General features: G+C 46.3%; 1 protein-coding gene across 3 annotated transcripts in view; it reads right to left on the bottom strand.

Moving 5' to 3' along the window:
- Nucleotides 1-10,607, bottom strand: part of NCAPH (non-SMC condensin I complex subunit H) — a 33,753-nt gene extending 23,146 nt beyond the window's left edge. Inside the window, exons 1-7 of one of the 3 annotated variants that reach the window (XM_070511711.1) lie at nucleotides 10,474-10,558; nucleotides 4,371-4,490; nucleotides 4,014-4,257; nucleotides 3,768-3,858; nucleotides 2,801-2,893; nucleotides 2,335-2,473; nucleotides 1,746-1,870 (exon numbers count right to left, since the gene is read on the bottom strand). In XM_070511711.1, the coding sequence (XP_070367812.1) occupies nucleotides 1,746-1,870; nucleotides 2,335-2,473; nucleotides 2,801-2,893; nucleotides 3,768-3,858; nucleotides 4,014-4,257; nucleotides 4,371-4,461 (783 nt within the window). In that variant the 5' untranslated portion in view covers nucleotides 4,462-4,490; nucleotides 10,474-10,558. Of the gene's footprint in view, nucleotides 1-1,745; nucleotides 1,871-2,334; nucleotides 2,474-2,800; nucleotides 2,894-3,767; nucleotides 3,859-4,013; nucleotides 4,258-4,370; nucleotides 4,491-10,473 lie in introns of all 3 variants that reach the window. The other 2 variants (XM_044772897.2, XM_070511710.1) reach the window with 2 other exon arrangements.

Consider the following 10,607-nt stretch of genomic DNA (forward strand, 5'->3'; position numbering starts at 1 on the left):
TTCCCCTCCACTTGCCATCTCGTCACTCTGCCCCAATTTATAACAAAACTCTTCCAAACAGCAGCTGAGACTCAGTGTCTTCATTCATCTCTCCCCATTTGTTTCCCCCCTATTTATTATGAAAAATTTCAAGCCTACAAGAATGCTGGAACAGTAACATGAACCTCTGTGTAACTTTTACCTAGATTTCCCAGTGGGTAATGTTTTGCATGTCTGCTTTCTCTCCCCGCCCCTGCCCCCAACAGAACCTTAGTAAAAGCAGATACTATGACACTTTACCTCTCTGCTAGTTATTACGCTATCACCTCCCAGCTCCAAACCTCCCTTCTATCTTCCGCTCTATGATGCTGGGTCTGGGACCACACTTCAGCTTTGTCAGCAGCTCCCTGATGGGCTCCACCAATAGGGGGCACTGGAGGGAGACTGCAGGGCTAGAAAAAGGAGCAGGGACTTGCTTCTTTTGTAGGCTCCCTCTTCCTGCCAGTGTCACCCAGCAGTGCTCCTTCACCTCAGATGCAGTGGGACCTGCCTGTCCCAGCCGCTAAATTCAGTTTCCACTTTTTCTCACACTCACGGAACTAGCCTCATCGTGTGCCCCTCAGAGACATGAGCACCAATCAGCATGCTGTCCTCAGAGGTCCCGGTCCTGGGCCCACGAGCCCCTCCTCCAGACTCGGGGACACCACCACCAGCCAAGTGGCGCCCCTTTCCGGGAAGTCTGAATTTCAGCTCCACAGAGCCCCTCCTCAGGCGGCCACATTTGCTCACTCCCTCCTCCCTGCAACTTTCTCATTCAAATACCACACTCTCCCACCTACTGGCCGTTTCTTCTTCTGCTCTGTGAACTCTTTAAGACTGGGGTACCCCAAGGCTCAGTCCTTTTTCCACATACACTCATTCCCTCGGCGATCAATTCCAGTCTCATGACCTTAAGTACCATTTACGAATGTCATGGAGGTAAAAGCAGCAATCTAGTTCATTGTTGGTGGGAGAGTAAACTGGTATAATCTTTATTTGAGGGCAATGGAAATTCCATGTCTCAGAATTTTCCTATAGATACACTCCTAGAAGACTACAAAGATAATGTATACAAGAATGTTCACTGAAAATTTTAATAGACAAATTTTAAAACATTTTGTAGCAACACCTGTTTGCTTTAAAGTAACTGTGCTAATTATGAAAGAGGCCTCTGGTACCATTCCTTCAAGCAGATTCCTTAGGATTTGCCAGATGGTAAGGTTGTTTAGATGAAGGACCCTGGAGCCAGACCACTAAGCTTCAAATCCCAGCTTACCTACTAGTTGTGTCATCTTGAGCAAGTTAATTAACAGCCCTGCACCTCAATTTCCTCTTCACGAAATGCCACAAGGATGTTGTGAGGATTAAATGTTAACAGAGGTCCCAAGCTTAGGGCCACACAGCATGTCCAATAAGTACACAGTAAATGTTAGCTAGCACCGTCACGGCTGCAGGTACCAGGAAAGGAATAAATGCTTTAATCAAATTTCTCAGTGATTTGCCATCTCTTGCTCCTCGATCATTCTGAAATACTGAGGGGAAAACAGGGACTTACCCGCTTCAGTCTTCACTGTCAAGCTAAAGGATGGTAATGCAGATATCAGTTGAACACTTTACTCCCTTGAGGCCTACACCAGCACACACCAGAAAGGCAGGCTTAGCCCTGCACCCCTGCAGCCCGAGCTTCCTTGTGAGTCAGAGACCATAGCGCGCACACGGCTCCTTACCTCGCACTTCCGATCCGCCTCAGGGACATTGAGGTTGCTCACGTTCTGCTCGATGGTTTTGTATGAGTGCTTCTTCTTTGGCTTTGGAGGCTTTCGGCCGGCTCCCATTTCAGCAGCACTTCCATCTAAAGGAAAGAAGCAGACTGTACTGCGCCATGCTTTGAAGCATGTAATTGAACCTGTTAATTCAGGTTCTTCAAAACTCTAAAGAGTGATAATTTAAACGTGCCGTTCTCTCAAAGCAACAGGCACAGCTAATCCACAGATTATGGAGAAACCACACTGCTAGATTAAGTATTTGGCTTCTAATACAAGTCACTTTCCAAAGATCCCCAAATCAGAAGCTTCCAAATTGGTGGTGTTTCCTCAATCTTGCTTAAATAAAATCTAACAGCTTTTATAAAGTCCCTCTCCTTTTGGAAGACAAACAACTCTAGTGTTTGAGTATCTTCTCATATACAATGCTGAAATGTCCATGTCTTTAACAGGAAGAGAACATTTCTTATGACTTCATTCTAGTACATTACTCAAATAACTACCTGCTACACCCTATAAAAAGCCCCTTAAATCCAGATCCTAACCCACGCACCTGCACCTTGGCTCTCGACTTCTTCCAGAGACGGCACATCTTTGCCCAGTCCCCCAAGGACTCTGAATACGTCAGTGTGGACAGCATCTACACGCACAGCATAGATCTTGGCGCTGGCATCCAGAGTGCCAGCAGCCACCTAGTCAAACAAGCAGAACGACACTCATGAGATGCATAAAAAAGAACTTCTGAGCAGGCAAAACGCAGCAAGCTTCATAAAATATGTACTTGCTCTTAAGTAAAAAATGACAAAGATTCCCCTAAGAATGACAGAGAATAAACAGAACATAAAAGGAAGATATCCTCTCTACATTTCATCAGTTTAGGAAAGAAAATGAAGTAGCTAATAAAATGTCAAACAAGAAAGGCTCTCATGTATCTGTAGAATTCAACTATTGTGCTACGCTAAGGATCAGAAATAATTATCATTAATTCAGATGCAAGAGAAAGTGGACATCCCTCTTACTTTAAAGTTGGTCGGTTCGGTGTCTTTCTGTTTAAGAATCTCTGACATGAAATCAATCAAGTGCAAGCCAAATGCATTCTTGGTAGTGATTTTCTGAAAACAGGAAATTGCAGGAAGGTTACTTATTGCCTAGGCTCATGTAAATAACGCTACCCTGACAGAGGAAGCTAAGTTTTTACACATGAAAATCCCACATCTCGCCTCGGATATCAGTTCCCGCAAACACCTGGTGACACAGCTAAATCCATGTGTGTTCCTCTCATTCTCAAGGCCTGGAGAGGGACGGCACACAATTCCTGAGTGTCCACCGTGCGCAGGCCCTGTTCTAAGCACTGCATACAAAGGGACTCAGGCGCCCTCAGAACACCTCTATGAGGCGGGAACTATTCTCATTTTACAGAGGAGGACCCTGCAGCAGAGTGGCTGGGTGACTTGCCACGGCCACACAGCTTGTAAGTGGCAGAGATAGGATTCCAACTCAGGCCACAGCTAGATCTCACAATTAGCTCCAGAACTCACAGTATTAACCCCTAGGCCATGCTGTCTCTCTGGAGACACTGCAGGTGGCAGGTAACCTGTCATAAGCAGCACCAAAAGTCTATAAGAATCAGTAAAACCATAATGAAAAACACCAGCATTAAGAAGAATTGCTGGAGGGCCAGCCCTGGTGGCCTAGGGTTTGATTTCAGCATGCTCCACTTCAGCAGCCCAGGTTTGGTTCTGGGCACAGACCTACACCAACTCGTCTGTCAGTGGCCATGCCATGGTGGCATCTCACAAACAAAAAGAGGAAGATTGACAACAGATGTTAGCTCAGGGCAAATCTTCCTCGGCATAAAAAAAAAAACAGAAGAGAATAAAAGCACACAATTATCACTGATCACGCATTCTCTACAGAATCAAAAAGACTGGATTCCCCCTGTGATCAAGTTGTAAAATCTTCACTGATACACCAGCAGATACTCACATTTTCAGTGGATAGTTTGATACACGTGGAGTAATGCTCTGCAATCTGTGTGTTCGTAAACTTAGGAGTCATAGCTGAAACATCAATACTCCTAAATAAAAAACAAAAACAAAACACTCTGGCAAGGATCCATGACACTAACTTTTCAAAATCCAGGCCCAGAACCCATGAGATATTGTGGAGATGCCAGACCCACACAACCCACATTGAGGTGGCCACCCCAAGGAAGCAGCCCAGAATACTCACCTGCTGGAGGGGGAGGCCAGGAAATGAGGCGAGTCGGCGTTGAGCTGCAGGTCAGTGACCCTGGAGCGCCTCCGCTGCAGTCGCTCCTTTTCATCGTCATTCTGGGGAAAGTCTTTAAGGACTGGGGTATCAGGAGTACTGAGAGAGGCCTTCCTGGGCAAGGCCATCGAGAGCACCCGATCTGAAGGTAAGGAGGCACTCTGGGGGTCTCCACAGGTATCTGAAGAAGAGTTACTCATTGTGCCTGACAGTGATGAACAAAACACTTGCTCAAGAAACTTTCAAGAGAACATTTCCCACAGCTAAAGGGGGACTCGGGGCCTGTCACACAGGCGACGTTCACTGCACATTTCTCACCAAGATCTTTTCCAACTCTATGGCTAGAACCTCGACAGTCTGGGTTTCTTGGTGGGTTTCTGATGCTTCTTTGCCGGTCTGAGACAAACATCACTATGTAGCTATTGTGAATCTAAAGTGCTAAACGGGATAGAAAGGTGGGTAAGAAAAAGTTGCTGTCTCTGATAAGCTCACAAACTAAGAGAACAGACACATATAACCATAATGCCAGGTGAGAGAAAGAAGATGCTGAGATAAGGGTGAGGTATGGGCTATCAAGTCAGACAGGCTAGGTTCTAATCTCAGCGGGGAGACAGAATAATCAACACAAACATGGAAATAAATAGAATGTTGCAAAGAATCACCCACAGATTACTTGCTAACTGCAAAGGGAAAATGTCTTTTACAACGAAAGATCTAGTAGCCACCAAGTTAACCAAAAATCAAATGTAGCCTCTCTAACAATGAGACAACTTGAAACTTACCTCCTGATGGAACAAAATATGAAATTCAAGTATCACCCACAAAATATTTCTGCCAAAGATGTTTAACCTAAGACGTTAGATCTAACTTCCAGTTTATAAGAAATACAAGGGCCAGAGGAACAAGTTAAATGATATCACAAGGAAACTTTCAGACAAATTCAGAATGTGGGACACTTTACAAGACAACTGGCTTAGTCTTTTAAAAAAGTCAACATCAAAAGAAAGTAGAGGGGGCACGGTCCTGTGGCCAAGTGGTTCAAGTTCCACACACACACTGCTTTGGCAGCCAGGTTCACAGGTTCAGATCCCAGCACAGCCCTACTCACTCACCAGCCACGCTGTGGCAGTGTCCCACATGTAAAGTAGAGAAAGACGGACACAGATGTTAGCTCAGGGCAAATCTTTCTCAGCAAAAAAAAAGAAGGGGGAATTCTTCTCAATGAAAAAAAACCAGAAAGTCATACAAACTGAAAACAATGTCTGAATTTTCAGCCAATCCTTGGTTTAAACAAAAAAAATCAGCTATAAACAACATTTAGGGGATAAATAGGGAAGTTTGGGATATAGTCTGGATATCAGGTAACATTAGGTAATTGATTTCTATTTTCTTAGCTGTGATAACGGTATTAAGGTATGTAGAAGAATATCTTTACTTTTGGGAGATGCACGAGAAACAACTTAGGTGTGATGTGACGGGATATGTGCAACTTGTAACTAAATCAGCCAAAACTATGTGTGTGAGGGAGGAGGATAAAGTAAATGTTGCAAAATGTTAACAATAGTTGGCTCCAGGTATTGAGTATAAAGCTGTTTATTGTCTTAGTCTTTCCATTTCCCTGTGTGTTTGAACTTTCTCATAATAAGTTAGAAAACAGATGACAATGTTAAATGGAGATAAAAGCACAGCATGGGAGGGGAAGGAGGAGGATGGGAGAGTGGAGGCCGGAGGTCATTTTAAATCAGTGGTCAGGAATGGCTTCAGTAAGAAGGGAACATCAGAATCCAGACCAGGCAGATAGGGGAAGCAGAAGAAAGAGCAAGTTCAGAGGTGGGAACGTGCCGGTGTGTCAAGGGGCCAATGTGGCTGACGGAGTGAGAGAGGCTGCGGGCTCTCAGGCTCTCCAGGGCCTGACAGGGCAGGAACACCAATTTGTCTGAATAAGGAAAGGACAACTGGTAAAGGCCTATGAGCCTGACTTATGGGCTGCTGTAAAGACTCTGGCTTTCATGTGGAGCAAGAAGGGAAGTGACTGGACGGTGGTGGGAAGAGGAACAAAGTGGTCTAACTTATGCTTCAAGAACATCCCTACAGCTGCTATGCTGAAAATGGACTGAAAAGGGAGCAAGAATTGACAAGCAAGAAGACCAATTAAGAGGCGACTACCAATAACCAGGACCAGAGATGATGGTGGCTCCGACCCTAAAGGTAGCTGTGGAGGTGATAAGCAGTGGTCAGACACTGGATAAAGTCTCAAGGTAGAGCCAACGTGATTTCCTGATCGATTAAAGGCGGGGCATGAAAGAAAAGAGAAGAATCAGGATAGCTCCAAAGTTACCCTGACCAACTGGTGAAGTGGAGGTGCCACGACCTGACAGAGGAAGACCGCAGGAGCAGCTTATCTTTGGGGAAAGGAAGCAAGATCAGGGCTCAGGTTTGGACATGCCGAGCTTGAGATGCTTACTAGTCATCCAACTGGGGTAGGCTAGACAGCCGGATGTTTAAGCCTCGAGTTTAGGGAAAAGTTCTGGGCTGGATATATAAATCTGGATATCATAAGCATAGAGAGAGTATTCAAAGCCCTAAGACTAGATGAGAACACCAAGGAAGTGAGTGTAGATAGAGAAGAGCAGAGGGCTGAGTCCTAGAAAGTTTAAAGAGAAGGAAAGAACAAAGAACCGTCAAAAGAGATGAGGAATAAGCCAGGTGAAGAGAATATTTCAGGGGAGGAAGGAGTGATGAACAAAACACTTGCTCAACAAACCTTCAATAGGACTTTTCCTATATTTAAAGGGGTTTGGGGCCTGTCAAAGGGCGGGAAGTTCACTGCACATTTCCCACCACAACCTTTTCCAGCTCCAATATTCAATGGCCAGAACCTCTACAGTTTGGGTTTCTTGTGGGGTGATGGGTTTCTGATGCTTCGTTGCCAAGTTAACAAGGTTTGAGATGAGGTCAAACTAGAAGAGGCCTGAAAAGTGAGCATTGGACTTAGTAACCTGGAGATTACCAGTGATTTTGACAAGAGCAGTTTTCAGAATAGCAGGGGGAGGAGAAGGTCGACCAGGTGCAGATTCAAGAGATGGGACAAGAGAAACTGGAGACAGCAAGTGGAGACAAGGTTTTCAAGGACTTATGCTGTAAAAAGAGAGAAATGGGAGGGAGGCAGTTGAAAGGGAAGTGAGACCAAGAAAGCAACTTTGAGATGGAAGAAAACCCAGCTTGGTAGAAAGAATGAAGCAAAGAGACTATTAGCTTCCTATGGCTGCTATAATAAATTACCACAAACAGTGGTTTGAAACAGCACAAATGTATTCTCTTGCAGTTCTGAAGTCAGAAGTCTAAAATCAAGGTGTCAGCAGAACCGCATTCTTTCCGGAGGCTTTAGGGAAGGACCTGTGTCCTTGCCTTTTCAGCTTCTAAAGGCTGCCCACATCCTTAGCTTGTGGTCTCTTTCTCCCCTAACCTCATCCTCTTGCTTCTGTCATCACATCTCCTTCTCAGATTCTGACCCTCCGGCCTGCCTCTTATGTGGCCCACTGTGATTATATTGGGCACATCCAGATAAGATCTTCAACTTAATTGTATTTGCAAAGGCCCTTTTACCATGTAAGACAACATATTCACCATTCTGGACATCTTTGGGGGACCAATATTCACAGAGATCATGCAGAAGAAAGGGTAAAAGTTGCTAAACCATGTATTCAAGCAGATAAAGGGGTTGCCTTTGCTGAGAGCACAGACAGCCCATCCATGGCAACAGGAAGGCAGGCAGGGATCACAGGAACGGATGCAGGTAGGGGAGCAGGTGCAATGGTGAACTCATGGATGTTCTCTTTTGATTGCTTTTATCTTCTTAGTAAAATAGGAAGTGAATAAAAACCTAAAACTCAGCAGCTAAGGGTGAGGGCTGGGGAGGAGGTACTGGAGATTTCAGGAGAGAAAGGAAGTTATCTAGGAGAAGCAGAGTGGATGAACCAGGAAATACAGCATGACTACGGGGCAGCTTTAGGACCCCTGGAGGCCATCAGTGTGCAGTGGCTGGCGCAGAGCAAGCAGAGTTGGAATTAACCAGGGTTATGATTTCGTCAAGCCAGTACAAGCATGCAAGAGGTGGCCAAGGAGTTACAGGTGTATGAAAGGGAGTGATTACGTGGATTGACCACGGGACGTAAGCTAAGTAAGGAGGGGAACAAGGACATGAGCACGGTGAGGGACAGTGAAAAGTAGAAGAATATAGGTCAGCTGGGTCAAAAGATTGTTGGAGTCAGGGAACAAGACGGAGTGAGGTGGAAAGACAGGAGTGATATTGAGAAGTGGGGTGCTTAAGATCGAGATGACAGAGTGGTTGCAGCTGTTGATAGTGACAAGGTCAGGGTGCAACTCTGGTAGCGAGTGGCTATGGCCTATAGCCATATGGTAGTGAGTGGTGGGGCAAGAACCAAGATCACTGGAAGAGAGATGAAGGAACTGAGAGACCTTGGGAGAAAGTTTCCAGATAAAGAATCAGAAGGCTTGGTTTCAAACCCCAGCTCCATCACTAACTAGCTGGAAAAATTTTAAGTAAATGCTCCAAGCTCCTGCTTCTTCATCCTCCAAATGGGAATAAGAATGTTTATCTCAGCTGGTTCAGAACTGGCTATATATATATATATATATATTAAAAAAAAAGCACAATATAACATATTAAAAATAGTGATATACAATAAACACCAAATGATTGCCCATGTGAGGGGAAAGGGAAAAGGAGTGGCAAATAGAGTAAAAATCAAAAAATACAAGAACCTCACCTTCCCCTGATAGCTTGCCACCAGCTGAAGAGTATGATTAACATGACTCTCAGCTGAGGTCAAAACAAACAAAAGAAAAAGTAAAAACAGGAAGGGGCAAGAGACATTGTCAGAGACCGAATCAAAAGGACCTGTGACTATTTGGTGTGGGCACTGCAAGGTAAGGGAGGGAGCTGGAACCTGGGAGAAGACATCTTAACAGAAATAGGAAGCACCGAGGGAGGAACTTCTCTAGGGGGAGACTCAAGATGGGAATTAGAAACACGCTTCAATTCTTGGAATATTCTTTCTCTGATTTCTCTTGTTGCCTTTGATATCACAGAGCTGTTTATTCAACAGATGGTTATTGAGCTCAGAAACACTTTCCGCACCATCTCCTCACCTCCTACTCGTTTTTCAGCCCCCTCTGGTCTGGCTACCATCCCCACCACTTAATGAAAACTGCCTTATCATAATCACCTCCAACTTCCATGTTGCTCAACCCAACCGTCACTTTTCAGGCCTCACCGCTCTTGAGATTCCACAGCAGTTGAAACAGCTGACAACCTCCTGCTTCTTGAAACACTCTTGGCCTCTATACCACCCCTCTCTTCTGAGTTCTTCCAGCTCTTCCTTCCCTATCCAACTTCTAAATGTGGGTCCTGGGTGCTTTTTCTACAGGGTCTTCCTAGTGTTCTCACGGTTTTAGAATCTACATAATGATGATGTCCAAATTTATTTCTCAGTCCAAGGGCCACTTCCCTGAGTGGCCCATATCACTCGCCCAAGTGTCAAACTCTTGTCCAAGTGTTTATTTACTTCACCTGTCTCTCGGGTAAGTCATTTACCCCGTCCAAAAGGTAACTCTCAACTTCCAAACCTCTTACCAAGACTTACAAAGTCCCTGGCTACCGGGGCGACCTCACTCACTGTTTAGTCAGTGTTCTGGTCCTAGCCCGAGCCGGGTTCTTTCCTGCTTGCCCTTTTTTTGCTCCTGCTTCTTCTGCCTGGAACACGTTCCCCGGTCTCTGCTTTAAGATCTTCCCCGAATCCCTAATCCATAGGGACCCCTCCCCCAGCTCTGCTATTCTCAATCACAGCACTCAGCCTCCCCTGTGATTATTTCGTTTGTTTACTGTCTCCGCAACTAAAATACAAGCTCCAAGACTTTGGGATCGTATCTGTTTTGTTCTTTACTGTATCTCTGCACCCGACAGAGGGTCTGGCTCAGAGGGAGCGCTCAATACTTGTTGAATAAGTGAAAAAATAAATGTCTGCGTGTTAAGCATACAGTGGTAACCACAACGGCTCGAGGGCCCTGAACTAACGCGCATTCCAGGAAAACCACCTTTTTAATGGAGAGGCACGGGGTAGCGTCCCAGGGGAGCGGGCGCCCCACACCCAGCTCAGGGACTGACTAGTGGGGCCGGCCCGCGCGCGCTCCAGACGCCGCGTCCTGATTGGCGGAGCGCGCTCCGCCCGCCTGTCCCTTCTCCCGCCGCGAGCCTGCCTCCCCCTCGGCCCGCGAATAAGGCCGGGAATACCAGCACTGCTCGCTCAGGCCCGCTCACCCTCCGGCCCGGAGCACCGCTTCACGCCAGGCCCTTTCCGCCGGGCTCTTCCCGCGGCGCCTCCCTCCCGCCCAGCCTCACCTGGGCAGAGCGTTCCCATGTCACTCTCCACGTCTCCCGAGCGGTTTAAATCGCGCGCCGTAACGCCCGGAGCGCCGTAACGGCCGCGGTGACGTCGCCCGGGGGCGGGGCCAGAGGCGCGCCTGCGCAGACCT

Source organism: Equus asinus, chromosome 6 (genome assembly GCF_041296235.1).
Source record: "Equus asinus isolate D_3611 breed Donkey chromosome 6, EquAss-T2T_v2, whole genome shotgun sequence".
In the NCBI taxonomy this organism is placed as follows: Eukaryota; Metazoa; Chordata; class Mammalia; order Perissodactyla; family Equidae; genus Equus; species Equus asinus.